Raw genomic sequence first — 14,678 nt, forward strand, 5'->3', positions numbered from 1 at the left:
CACGGCGAGTTGAGTTCATGCCAAAGAGCTCAATTTTTGTCTCATCTGACCACAGCACCTTCTCCCAATCACTCTCGGCATCATCCAGGTGTTCACTGGCAAACTTCAGACGGGCCGTCACATGTGCCTTCCGGAGCAGGGGGACCTTGCGGGCACTGCAGGATTGCAATCCGTTATGTCGTAATGTGTTACCAATGGTTTTCGTGGTGACAGTGGTCCCAGCTGCCTTGAGATCATTGACAAGTTCCCCCCTTGTAGTTGTAGGCTGATTTCTAACCTTCCTCATGATCAAGGATACCCCACGAGGTGAGATTTTGCGTGGAGCCCCAGATCTTTGTCGATTGACAGTCATTTTGTACTTCTTCCATTTTCTTACTATGGCACCAACAGTTGTCTCCTTCTCGCCCAGCGTCTTACTGATGGTTTTGTAGCCCATTCCAGCCTTGTGCAGGTGTATGATCTTGTCCCTGACATCCTTAGACAGCTCCTTGCTCTTGGCCATTTTGTAGAGGTTAGAGTCTGACTGATTCACTGAGTCTGTGGACAGGTGTCTTTCATACAGGTGACCATTGCCGACAGCTGTCTGTCATGCAGGTAACGAGTTGATTTGGAGCATCTACCTGGTCTGTAGGGGCCAGATCTCTTACTGGTTGGTGGGGGATCAAATACTTATTTCCCTCTGCAGAATGCAAATAAATTCATATACTTTCCACAATGTGATTTTCCGGATTTAATTTGTGATGTGCTATCTCTCACTGTTACCAATAACCTACCCTTCAATTATGGGCTGCTCATGTCTTTGTCAGTGGGCAAACTTACAAAATCAGCAAGGGATCAAATACTTATTTCCCCCACTGTATGTCGCATGATATAGCCAGTTAGCAGCACGCTGAAAACTAAGGTATTCAGCAGGAGATAACCGGTTTATCTTTCACTGAATATCCGCAGTTAGGCGCTTAAATGCTATTTAACTGGCCAGGAGCCTGAATATCTGAGGGTTATTCTTTAAGCCCTTACTTTCCTTTATAGAACACTAGCGTACCAGGGTATATGTGCACGTATGGACTTGTGTTCAGATTTATGTGCCAAAATTTGCACGCACTCCCAAGATGTGTATGCAGATTAATGAGCTCTGAACCATCAATAAATGGGTGCTAACAACAAATTGAGGTTAATTGGCATCCATTAGAATTTGCGCATGCATCTGGCTGTGCTCTATTGTGAGCTCTTACAACACATATTTGAAAAGGGGGCATGACCATAGTCAGGGGCATTCCAAAAGGTTGCATGCATACTTATAGACTATGGGGTCAACTTGCCCAACTTGGGGGCCAGCATTTACACCAGATTTCATCAGGGGTAAGTCTGGTGCCCAAAGTTTGGGCACAGGAATTAGCATCGTGTGATTCTGTAAAGGGTGCTTGATTCAGGGGCATAGCCAGACTCGGCGGGGTGGGGGTCCAGAGCCCGAAGTGAGGGGACACATTATGACTCCCTCACGGTGCCGCCAACCACACCGCCACTTTTCATCCCCTCTCCCGGCGCTGCTGCCCCCCTCCAGATCCCTTTTGACCCCCTTCCGCCACCGCCAACCATCCCCCGCCACCGCCAGGTACCTTTGCTGGTGGGGGTCCCCAACCCCCGCCAGGAAAGGTACATGACGGCAGCAGCAGGGGAGGGTTGGCGGGGGGGGGGGGGGTCAAATGCAGTGTTGGGGTGAAAGCAGGGGGGCCAGGGCTAAATCTGTGGGGGCCCATGCCCCTGTGGCCCCACCTAGCTATGCCTCTGGCTTGATTATTAGAGAATGGAGCTTAGCGCCAATCCTTTCTGGTGGCCATTTTTGCCCTTTAGAGATGATTACTTGTGCCAGCCATTAAAGCCGGTGTATGTGTTCACACCTAAGTTCCCGTGATGTATGTCTAACTTACAGTATTCTGTATTCCATGGCCTGCACAGATGATGTACATGCATAACACCCAGCTGCAAACTACGCACCGTTGAAGATATGCAATGCAATTACAGAATAGCACTAAGGCAGCATATTGGCACATGTGCATGTGGGTGTGCCCGGGGTCCTTTTACTAAGGTGCATTAATAGATTTAGCAAGCGCTAAATGGTAAGACACCCATAGGAATAAAGGGCAAGATTCTATAGTGGAGGAGTGGCCTAGTGGTTAGAGCACTGGTCTTGCAACCCAGAGGTGGCCAGTTCAAATCCACTGCTGCTGCTTGTGATCTTGGGCAAGTCACTTAACCCTCCATTGCCTCAGGTACAAACTTAGATTGTGAGCCCTCCTGAGGCAGAGAAATATCCAGTCTACCTGAATATAACTCACCCTGAGCTACTACTGAAAAAGGTGTGAGCAAAATCTAAATAAATAAAAATATGTGGCACCTCAACAATCCATGTGGAAAAAAAATATGCCTAGGCATATTCTCTAAAGCACACCTACATTTTATAGAATTGCATTAAATTTCCGCGCGGTATATAGAATATGCCCAGCGCCTCTCCACATGACCAAATTTGGTTGCGTTCATTTAGGCCATATTTTACTTGGCATAAATCCTGATGCCTAAATTAGGTGCAGATCAGGTGTGTTCTGTAATAATGCTCATAGATTGTAGAAACACCCACACTCTGCCCGAGGCCACTCCCCCTTTTCAATTATGCGACTTTGAATTTTGGTGCACCACGTTACAGAATAGGTTAGCGAGTTGTGCATGTAAATCTTAATGCCCAATTAGTGGTGATAGTTGCTTAACATCTAAGTGACAGCGCTGATTAGCTAATTTACCAATTAAGTTACGCGCATTGTTATAGAATAAGCTTTGATTTCTACGTGGAAATTAAGGCGCAATATATAGAACCCCAGAAATAACAGGCATCTTATCATTTAACACATGCTAAATCCATTAGCATATCTTAGTAAAAGGACCCCATAACTGACATAATGTTGCCCCCTCCCCCCCATATTGTTTTGTTTCATTGGTTTAATTTTTAGTGCATACAAATTTTTACAGGCTGTACTATTTTGAATAGTATTCTCTGAAACAACATGTACAGTTTTGCTGTAGACATTAGGGTATATAGGATCAACTGAATACAGTCGGCAGTTTAACAAGGCTATTGCTAGGTCATTTTTATTTTTTGAAACAAAGCCCCATCCTACAACTACCTTCCTTCGATCCATCAAACTTTATAAAAATCTTACCAAAATTACCAGGTTTGAAAGGAAGTCTTCCCACTGCAAGCCAGCTTATACTTTAAAATAGCAACCTTTAGAGCTTGAAAAACCAGAAATTCTAAGGAAATGATGTGGCATTGTTTAATATTGAAACAAAAAGATTATGTTATGTGAAGCTCTATTTTACACAGAACGGAGAGATCAGAATTGCGACATCCAGGTAGGGGCATGCTCAGTTCTGATGGCGTTTTAGAAACGGTTCTGCCAACAGAGAGCTTTTTCTAAAATACACACAGCAGGGCATGTATATTTGTTGATATGCAGCAGAAGCAATAATTTCACAAAGATATACTTTAAAAAATAGGGCTGCATCTTAATCGCGATTAACGCATTAATTATTAAGTGTGATAATTAACTTGCCTTTTCCACCTGCATGCATGCTCGGTCCAGCATCTCTCCCTCCCCTCTTGGACAGCCTGCAGCTCTCTCTTCCCTCCCCCAACTCAGTTTACCTTTTCAGTAAGTGTTTGCCCTGCAGCACCAGCTGTAGGTATATTGAAAGACTTCCTATGGCCTGCACTGAGCCTTTCCCTCTGACCCATCTTGCCCCTTCTGAAAATAGGAAGTTGCATCAAAAGGGTGCAGGACTTATCAGAGGGAAATGCCCAGTGCAGGCCGCAAGCAGTCTCTCACTACAGCTGTTGCTGGTGTTGCAGGGCCAAAGACTTACTGAAAAGGTAAATCGGGTTGGAAAGAGAGCTGCTGGCAGTCCGGGACAGTAGAGAGAGATGCTGGACCATCTGTATGTGCATGCATGCGGGTGTGAGGGGAGGGAGGGAATTGAGAGAGAACCTGTGAGGCAGTGTCGGGGGAGGGAGAGAGAGAACCAGGAACAGGGCCAGAAAGGGAGGGACAGATGCTAAACTGGGGGAGGGGGAAATAGGGAGACATGCCAATTGAGGGAGAGAAGGATGGAGGGAGGGAAGTGGAGAGAGAAAAGAGAGGGAGAGATGTTGGGCTCAGGAGAGGGAGAGATAATGGACCTGGGGTGAAGAGGGTGGAGGGAAGGAAGAAAAAGAGAAGGTGTTGGACTCAAAGGGGGGGGGGGGGGTTGAGAGAGGGAAGAGAGAAATACTGGACCTGGGGGTAGAGGGGAAGAAGGGAGAGAGAATTGGACCTGGAGGCATAAGAAAGGAAGATATTGGGCCTTTAATCAGTGGCATAGCCACAGGGAGGGGGGGGGCCTTGAAGGCCTGGGCCCCCCTCTTTGGGCTCAGGCCCCCTCCAAAGCTGCTATATTCAAACTATATGCGCGCTTTTATAGCATGCATATAGTTTGAATATCATTTCCTTTGAGCATTGGTGTGCTAGGTTTCTGCGCTGTTCTGGTGATATAGTTTCTGCGCTGTTGGCTTACCACGGGAGTTCTGAGCATTGGCCTGTAAGAGAGGAGATGAATTTTTCTCTTTCTTCAATGTTGCACTGCAGGCAGAGTTTGGTTCTTGTTTGTCTCTTTCTATTTCTACTCTGTGGTCACTTATTCTGTATTTAGTGAGGGTGTGTCTGTGCTTTGCATTAGTAAGTTCAGGCCAGCTATGCTGCTAGATTTGTGGTTTTTGTGTAGGGTTCTTTTGCAGTCCAAAATGAGCTATGTTTGGGAAAATTATTTCACATTCTAGTCCTTTGCTTAGAACATACATAAGAATAGTAAGAGTAGCCATACTGGGTCAGACCAATGGCCCATCTAGCCCAGTATCCTGTTTTCCAAACAGTGGCCAAGCCAGGTCACAAGTACCTGGCAGAAACCCAAATCATGGCAACACTCCATACTACAAATCCCAGGGCAAGCAGTTGCTTCCCATGTCTGTCTCAATAGCAGACTTTAGACTTTTCCTCCAGAAACTTGTCCAAACCTTTTTTAAACCCAGATACGCTAACCGCTTTTACCACATCCTCCGACAAAGAGTTCCAGAGCTTAACTATTCGTTGAGTGAAAAAATATTTCCTCATTTGTTTTAAAAGTATTTCCATGTAACTTCCTTGAGTGTCCCCTAGTCTTTTTACTTTTGGAACGAGTAAAAAACCAATTTACTTCTACTCGTTCTACACCACTCAGGATTTTGTAGTGCAGTTCTTCTGCCCCCCCCCCCCCCCATACTGCCTGTGTATCCCAATGCTCAAAATTAAATGCAAGCGCTAGAGGCAATTAGTGCCATACTAGTGCCTGCATTTACCTGCGCAGAATGTTCAGAGGGGTCTAGCGTGGGAAACAATGAGCACGCCAGGCATTAGCGCAGATAGCATGCAAATATTGTCAAGCTCTTGTTAATAAGGTCATTCCTCCTCAATGCTCAGAAAAGAAAGCCCAAAACAAAACGGCCTTACTGCTGCAAAAAATAACACCAGGTCGGAGCAGGCGTTAGGGTGTTGGAAGAGAGGATTTCCCATGATTGTCATGCTTCTCTCATGATTCTTTCCGCAAAATCTGATGGTGGTGTTTGCGTTTGGAAGCAGAAGGAAGCCCTTAAGCACTGATCGTGAGAACAGCAGCCCCACGCAAAAGAACACGTTGGCATCTGTTTGCTGCATCTAAATTTAAGGTGTCCTAGCTAAAAAAAAAAAAAAAAAAACAGATGCCAAGGTGTGCTTCACATTTGGATTTTACCAGGTGCATACGCACAGGAGCCGAGCTTATGATGGAACTCTTGTGTGCATTCGACAGTCTTCCCGTTGAGCTCCCTAACGCTCAATCTCATTAGCGTTGAGGATTAGGGTGGTCTGCGCTGTTCCGGTAATATTTTTATGGTGCTATTTGGAATAGCACCGGCGTTTTGAGCATTGGGGCGCTAGTGCAGTAAGTTTAAATAGCATTCTGTAACAAGGCGTTTACAGTTATGCACCGTTTGCATATGTAAATGTACAGAAAAACCGTCATTGGTATGCAAATCTGTAAGGGCATATATAAGTGGCATAGCGCTTAAATGCAAGGGGGCATTCACATGGGCCAGAGCATGGGTGGGGCTGCCACTTAAGGGTGCGACTTACAGAATACAGTATATTACATGCACCCTTGCTTCATTTAGGAGCCCTCACTTTAGAGCCTGAGCAAACTGCTTGGCCGCTTGGTTTGGGTACAAACCAAAACCATAAATGAAAATCCCCCCTCTGTGATTACTCCCAGTCTACCCCTCCCCCCCCCTTCCTGCTTGACACTGGTGGGACCTCCCCAGGTCTTCCTTAAGAAACCCTGGTAGTCTACTGGTCTTTTCGGGGGGCGGGATCCCTTACTCATTCCTGCCCCGTGATGCTGCTCTAATGGAAATAGCTGCTGAGGCTGCAACCGAGGTCCCAGCAACATTTGGCAATTGGAACCAGCATAGATAGGAGCGAGTTCCCAGCAACATGGGGCGGGAATGAGTAGGGTTCGTTCCTGCCCCCGAACAGATCACTATGTTTGGTACTCTGGTATGTGAAGCCTCAAAAGAGGGCTTCTTAAGGCAGACCTGGGGAAGGGCCTACCAGTGTTGGACAGAGGAGGGGAGGGCAAGGACTAATCGTTGGGGGGGGGGGGCTGAGTTTCAGTTTCAGTCAACAGTACACAGGCATTTTCAGCCAAAACCCGAACCTGGCTTTCGGGTTCGTTTCGGTACTGAATCCGAAACCAAAGTTTGATCGGCCTGTACCTTGCTTCCACCAGATCTATAGCTGGTGTAACTGCAGTCACCTAAATGTAAACACGCCCATTCAGAGTTGTACTATTATTCTGTAATGGAATCTGGTCCCCCAGACGCTCTTATAAATAGACTCTCGCTGCATGGCATCGGAGCACCTAAAACGAAGCACCCAGTTACAGAATTGTCCCCTTAATACCTAGTGTAGATTGTACAGGTCATATCTATTAGGCAGCCAATCTCCACTCAGACCAACAGTGATAAAAGCTAAATTTCACCACTGTTTTTAGCAGGAAAAATGTCCTTTCAGGCAAAAAGCTTCTTCTTGAGCCTATTTCCTGCATATCAGGGCAATGGGAAGACCATCACTAATGTTTGCACTTCTCTTCAACCATCACTCAGGGGGCCGATGCTCAAAGCCTAACACCGGCGTTAGAGGCGATTAGCACCGGACTAAAAGCGTGCAGAATGTTCAGAAGGCTTTAGCACAGGAAACGTGTGCACCAAAGATGGCCGTAGATTGTATTTAAATTTACTTAAAGGTATGTTAATGAGGCCATTTGGTATTCCCTTTCAATGCTCGGAGAACAACGTAGAAAGAAATGCCGCCCTTAATGTTGGAAACTTACCGCCAGCTCAGGGGTAGCGTTAAAGGTTTTGAAGAGAGGGATTTCTTCAGAATTTCTCACTTTAAACTGCCGATTATGCTTTTTAAAAATTTTTTAGAAACAGAAGGAAACCCTGCAGTTTATAAACGCTGATCTTGAGAAACAAATGTATGCGAGTCCGAGCAAAACTGAAAGTGCAAACGCACATCAGCACTGTTCTTCTGCCCTTAAATAAGAGTAAAGTGAAAACAATTTTTGAAATGCTTATATTTAAAGATGCAGAAGAATGATACTGATATGTCCTTGCAGTTTTGGTCTTGCCTGGGCATGCGCTGAAGAGCTGCGCATCCCGTGAAACTCTTGTGTGCATGTGCCAGGCATGTTCCTTCGCCTTCATAGCACGCATATCATTTGAATACCATTTGCTTTGAGCATTGGCGAGATAAGATTCTGTGCTGTTCTTGCACTATAGGCAGAGGCGTAGCTAGGTTGGGCGCAAGGGGAGCAGCTGCTCCCCCAAATGGATTTTGAATGAAATGGTGCCTATGTGGATCAGTACTTGCACTAGCACCTACTTTACAAAAAGTCTTCTCCCTCCGACATAAAAACTGGCTACGCTTTTGACTTATAGGGTCTGTGCTGTTGGTTTTAGCAGATCTTTCAGTCAACGAATAATTATGCTCTGGAACTCTTTGCCAGAGGATGTGGTAACAGTGGTTAGTGGTTCTGGGTTTAAAAAAGGTTTGGACAAATTCCTGGAGGAAAAGTCCATAGTCTCCTATTGAGACAGACATGGGAAGCAACTGCTTGCCCCGGGATTGGTAGCATGGAATGTTGTAACTAGTTGAGATTGTGAATGGAATGTTGCTGCTAATTGGGTTTCTGCCAGGTATTTGTGACCTAGCTTGGCCACTGTTTGGAAAACAAGATACTAGGTTAGATGGACCATTGGTCTGACCCAGTATGGCTATTCTTAAGTTCTTATGTTTGAGCATTGATCCCTCAGTGACCTCCTCTCCAAAATGCACATTCATGGGGAGCAATTATTTTGTATTGGCATATTGTGTAGTTTGAGATGCTTGGAATTTAGGAAGCATATTAGGTGCAAATCTGTTCCCACCACACTGGTGCCACGCCCACTCGTCCCCCAGAGAGGCTTTTTTGCCTCCAGGTTTTTAGATTGTTTCCCCCTTGAAAGCTTCTCTGATCAGGCAGTGAGTGGCTTTGGAAAACATGTTTTTCTAAGGGGGGATGGGGTATTGGCAGCTGTCTTGAAAGGGTGAAAGAACAATGGTGACAAATGCTTGGGGTGCTGAGAAGGGGGTGAATGTAATAATCATTATAGGAGAAGGGGACAGAAGCTCTTGAACAGACTAGTTTGGTGGAATTTGTTCATAATAGGGTTTATTGTTTGCCATTTCTTTGAAAGGCACCACAAAATGAAACCATTTCCTTTCCATTCTCTATAGAACTGGGATGTACAAAAGTCCTTTGGTTTCCTGGGTCCCACCTCTTCTGTAATTATTTTAAATACCTTTAGAGCAGTTCAGTTCTACAGTGGTCCTTCTGTGTTAGATGTAGCTACAGCAGGGGTTAAGGTATGCTGCATTTAATCCAATTTGAGTGTTTTTTATGGTTTAACAAGCTTAATTTTATTGTCTGGGAATCCTCAAAACCTGCACTGCACATGGGTCGGTACCATTGCTGGTCTCCTTTCTGTTTGCAGAAGCTGAACTAAGTTGTCCCTAACAGTCAAGGGGCGAGAGAAAGGGACAGAGAACTCATTTCCCCAGGAAAGATCCTGAAGGGCAACAGCTAGTAGGAGAAATGATATTTTTCAAATTAACAGATTTTACTGCATGTGAAAAAAATGAAGCTGGTAATAAAGCAGGCAGTCTTCAGCCTGCAGCTGTCAGTGTTTTTCTAAATGCTGGCTGCCGTGGGCTGATATGGACCCCGATGATCATCAGAGCCAGGACATTGAATATTCAGGTCTTAGGCGGTCACCAGTATTCAGAGCTGGTATCTGGATAGCTTTTCAGTCAAGTTAGGAGTGCTATTTGCTTAGATTTATTTGCTTGAAGTGGAGGAGCAGCCTAATGGTTAGTGCAGTGGGTTGAGAACCTGAGGAACTGGGTTCAAATCCCACTGCAGCCTAATGGTTAGTGCAGTGGGTAGAGATCCTGGGGTGCTGGGTTCAATTCTCACTGCAGCTCCTTGTGACCCTGGGCAAGCCACTTAGAGGTCCTTTTACGAAGCTGTGGCAAAAGGGGTCTTGCGCTGGCATCGACACGTGTTTTTGACGTGTCGTGTACTGAGGCCCTCTTCTACCGCAGCAGGTAAAAGGCAGGTCTAAGAAATGGACGCTTGGCAAGTGAATCACTGCCTGATTACCATTGGGTACACACTGGTGCTACAAAAATAGAAATATTTTTGCAGCGCCAGAAATGGCGCGCGCTGGGGGAGGGAACCACTGTCAGGCTGCTGCGGTAGCCCGGTGGTAATTTCCTTTTAGCGAGTGGTAAGCCCAAATTGGGCTTACTGACGCTTTGCCCCCAGGTACAAATAATCTTAGAGTGTTGAGTCCATTAGGTACAGAAAAGTACCTGCAAAAATAATATATGTAAAGTGCTTTGATTGTATCTACAGAAAAGTGGTATATCAAGTGGGGAATAAACATATCTGGCAATCAGCATTGAACACTGGAGGTGGCAAGTAAAGCACTTAGCACTTGTTACGTGGCCAATTCGGGAGGGGGGGAGCCCTTATTGCCACCCATTGAGGTGGTGGTAAGGGCTCCTGCATTAACCCTGCGGTAACCGGGCAGTGACAGGTGTACTCCGGCGCCATAAAAATAAATACATTTTTGTAGCGCCAGAAATGATGGCTCGCTAGGGGTGGGAAGCAGTGTTGGGCTGCTGCAGTTCAGTGAGCGGTAAGCCTACATTGGGCTTACTGCCGATTAGCAAAAGAAGCCCATTGTTTTTATTGTAATTATTTTTATTTCAGTTTAAATTGTAATTCCTAATGTTTGCATTTTGGATGCTTTTTGCAAGGGATTGAGCAGGTAGTGGGGCCAATATTCAGACTGTGGGAAGCAGCCTGGCTTACTCTCGCGGTCAGCGGTGAGACTGGATATTCAATATCGAGCCATTTCCGCTGACTGGCATTGAGTATCTGTTTTATTTTCGGCTGGTTTAAACTTAACCAATATTCAGTGTTGGCTGGTTAAGTTTAAACTAGCCACAGATAGATCTGCTATTTTGGCAGCCCGGTTTAGCTGCCAAACTTAGCCAGCAATGTGCTAAGTATTAGCGGATAGCCATTTAGATCGCGTGATATAACCAGTTTGCTTCTAAGGGCTAGATTCTATATATCAGGCCTAAAAAAAATCAGCACTGACAAAAAATACACCTAGGTGTATTCTGTAAAGTATTAGGCATACTTTATAGAATGCACTTAAATTTCCATGTGGTTTTTAGTATATGCCGAATGCCCGTCTGCTTTATACTAAGGAAAAGTAAGTGTGGACTAGGTGTGTTCTATAACAGCATACATAGATTTTAGAAATTTTATTTATTTATTGCTTGATATACAGCCTTTAACTGTCAAGCAGAACGAAGCGGTTTACATTATTTATAATAATTTTGAAATTAAAAGAAAAGAGCTACAGTAAATTTTGACAGGAAAGATAATACAAACATTCATAAAAGAGACATATATAAAAGCACAGCAGTGCAGTTGATTTCTTTTTACTTTCTCTACCAGGTACCACAAGCCCAATGTGCCACCTCGATTGCTCGTAAATGCCTGTTCAGAAAACCATGGGCCCTGTTTACTAAGGCGTACGCTAACGCTAGACACCCATATATTCCTGTGGGTGTCTCTAGCATTAGTGTGTGCTAAAAACGATAGCACGCCTACAGCGCAGCTTAGTAAAACAAGGCCCCATGTTTTCAACAGGGATTTAAAGGTCTTTAAGTTGAGTTTGGCGCAGGGGCAAAGGTAGAAAATTCCACAAATGTGGAACGGTAAAGAAAAAAAACTCTTGACGAGTAACTTCAAGATGTGCAAAGCAAGGTCCTGCCCACCATCTGCCCATTCCATGCCCATGTTCATGCCCCTTTTTCAACTATGCGACTTAGAATTTACTGCTTTGACAGTTGTGCGTAAATTCTAATTAATGCCAATTAGTGTCTAATTGCTTGTTAATTGGCAACCATCACCACTGATTGGCTTGTTAGCTAACTAAAGTTATGTGCGCAAATCAAGAATACGCCTGGATTTGCGCACACAACTTAAGTTGCGCTATATAGAATCTGGGGTTAAGTGCTGTCCGGGAATATTACAAGGTTACAAGCTGAGGGGTTGATGCGTGCGCTAATGCTTAGCAGATGACTTCCGAATCCCAATGCAAGAGTTAATGCCAAACTTTTGCTCCTTGATGTAGTAACCAAATAATATGCAAATTACTCTGCACAGAAACCATGCGCTAACACGGGAGAACACACTGGGCAAACGCACATACGGGTCTACACTAGCTGCAACTATGTCCCACCCTTCCTCCTCCCCCCTCCCTAAGTAAAAGAAATCAGAGCATCAATGAATTTGATTCTGAACCCAGTCCGTGGGACACACCTAGCTCGTCGTGTTTTCAGGATATCTACAATGAATATGCATGAGATAGATTTGCATACAATTGAGGTAGTGCGTGCAAATAAATCTCATGCATAGTCATTGTATCCTGAAAACCTGACTGTCTAGGTATGTCCCGAGGGATGTGGGGACAGCTTGTAAGTTATCTTGTGCAGTGGTGCATGGGGTAAGTAGGTTTGTAGTAAAGACTGGTGCTAACTAGTAAATTAGAGTGAGCGAGTATTAGGATTTTAAAGGTGGGGAATGGAACAGGCAACCAGATCCTCTTTAAGACGGGAGTTAACGATAGTCATATTTCTTTACATTGTACAAAAGTTCGACAGTTGTGTTTTGGACTAACGAAATACCTGCAGAGAGAAGGATGTTCCTTCTGGATGGCGGGCTGTAAGTTTTCATTAAATACAGATATACATTTAATGAAATGCATGCTAGTATTGGTAGCTGTTTATCATATTTAAATATATTAGAGGTGGGAAAAGAAGAGTGTTGGGTATGACTTAAGTAGGATATCATATCAGGGGCATAGCCAGATGGCCAATTTTGGGTGGGCCTGAGCACAAGGTGGGTGGGCATGGATTTTTCCCCTCCCAGTTCCCCTCCAGTTTGCTCCTCTTTCCACCCCTCCCTGCCCACAAACCCCAAATATTAAATACTTGAGCTGGCGGGGATCCCCAAACCCTGCCAGCTGAAGATTTCCTCCTCCTCCTTGAGCAGCCAACACTCTTCCAAATGGCAGCCAGCAGCACTTGCCTCAAACTGATGCTGTTGCTGGAAGGCCATGGATGCTTAGTGCTTTAGCATGTGCAAAAACTGAGCATGTGCAGAAGGGCTGGCCTCAGCGTCAGTTCAAGGAAAGTGCTACTGGCTGACATTTGGAAAAGCGCTAGCTGCCCAAGGAGAAGAAATCTTCAGCTTGCAAGGTTTGGGGATCCCCACCAGCCGCAACAAGACTGTCACAATTCTGGGTGGGCCTGAGTCCAAAGTGGGTTGGCCCCGGCCTACCCAGGCCCACCTGTGGCTACGCCACTGGATCATATATGCTCTTCCTGCCATGTTTATCCACTCCTCCATGTGCAACTTTCTTCAAATCAGTCACCTTACTTTCTAATTCTTCCTACTTTCTTACCCATCTATACGTTACAACTTTGCCTTACCCTTCACTACCAATTATAATGTTCTGTTACGTATTGTGTTGGCATTGCAAGTAGTATACCATGCCATACTTTGTATTGTTTTTGAATATTTTTACTGCTGTAATTGCCTATTGCTCGTTTGATCTGTTCTTACTGTACACCGCCTTGAGTGAACTCCTTCAAAAAGGCGGTAAATAAATCCTAATAAATAAATAAATTATGGTAAAATACAAATGAGGAAGATGACACAGAAAGCCCTGAATATTGGGAAAAACATACTAATGATCGTGATTTCTGGATGACAGCTGAAATGTATCCTTGTAGTGTGGATGGACCAACTGGTCTTTCTCTGCCGTCAACCCCTGTTACTCTGTAATAGGACCTATCCAGAGACTAGGGGTGCAATGTATTTCCTCATGCCTTAAAGTGTTGGTAGTGGAGTGGAAAAGAGCCAACTGTGAGTAAAAGATCAGAAAAGATAAGAGAAGCATTGTTTTGAATCAGAAGAACAAGAGATCAGAGATGGGTGTCAGTGAAATTGAATGGCTGCAAATTGTGACTCTGTGTTATACACTCTACCTGTAAATATACTAGAAGGGTCCTGGAGCAAAGTTATTTGGAACAACAAGAGACAGATAAGCGTGCTAGTGAAATATGGCATGGATCTCTGTCCCTAAGGGAAGATGAGTTTATTTTGCTATGAAATATATTAGGCATCTTTCAACTGAAGGAGGGGAGGCAGGTTAATAACACAGTGAAATATACCAGGAGACTGTTCTGAGGACACCAATAAATATCCGAATATAAGTATGATATTGGTTACAGCCCTGTTTCTTTTGATAGATTATGCTTGTTTCCCCCCCCCCCCCCCCCCCTTTTAATCATTTTTAGAGCGCTAGAAATGTCCAAGTTTACCAACCTTTTTCTTTTTCTTTTTTTTTCCTTGCTTTTTTTTTTTTTTTGCTTTTTTGTTTGTTTGTTTGTTTGTGAAGTTACCTCATCGGCGAGTGACATTCTCCACATCCAATCAGGCTCAAGAGCTACAAGATCCCTCCCAGCACAGTTACTACGATAGTGGATTGGAGGAGTCTGAGACTCCCAGCAGCAAGTCTTCATCAGGGCCCCGGATTGGGCCCTTGGCTCTGCCTGAGGACCACTACGAACGCACCACCCCTGATGGCAGCATCGGTGAGATGGAGCACCCTGAAAATGGTAAGGGAGAGATTTACTCCTTCTTGCCCCATATAACACTCCTTGAGCCTAATGTACTGTTTCAGACATTTTGTCTGGCTGTCGAGTAATGGCTAAAGTAGCACATTTATTCTTTGGTGTGTTTGCACCACTATCTGTATAAAGTGCTGTCCCGCTGAATGATTTAAGGTTCCTTCTACCTTGTCAATTTCTTTCCCATCAAATAATATATGT

The 14,678-nt window shown here is 44.7% G+C and overlaps 1 protein-coding gene across 3 annotated transcripts in view; it reads left to right on the forward strand.

Annotated features, from left to right (window-relative positions):
• PCDH1 (protocadherin 1) overlaps nucleotides 1-14,678 on the forward strand; it is a 383,228-nt gene that overhangs the window by 241,338 nt on the left and 127,212 nt on the right. For all 3 annotated transcript variants that reach the window (XM_030211303.1, XM_030211304.1, XM_030211305.1), the window contains exon 4: nucleotides 14,246-14,465. In XM_030211303.1, coding sequence (XP_030067163.1) covers nucleotides 14,246-14,465 — 220 coding nt within the window. The remainder of the gene's footprint in view (nucleotides 1-14,245; nucleotides 14,466-14,678) is intronic.

This window comes from Microcaecilia unicolor, chromosome 8 (genome assembly GCF_901765095.1).
Source record: "Microcaecilia unicolor chromosome 8, aMicUni1.1, whole genome shotgun sequence".
Classification (NCBI taxonomy): domain Eukaryota; kingdom Metazoa; phylum Chordata; class Amphibia; order Gymnophiona; family Siphonopidae; genus Microcaecilia; species Microcaecilia unicolor.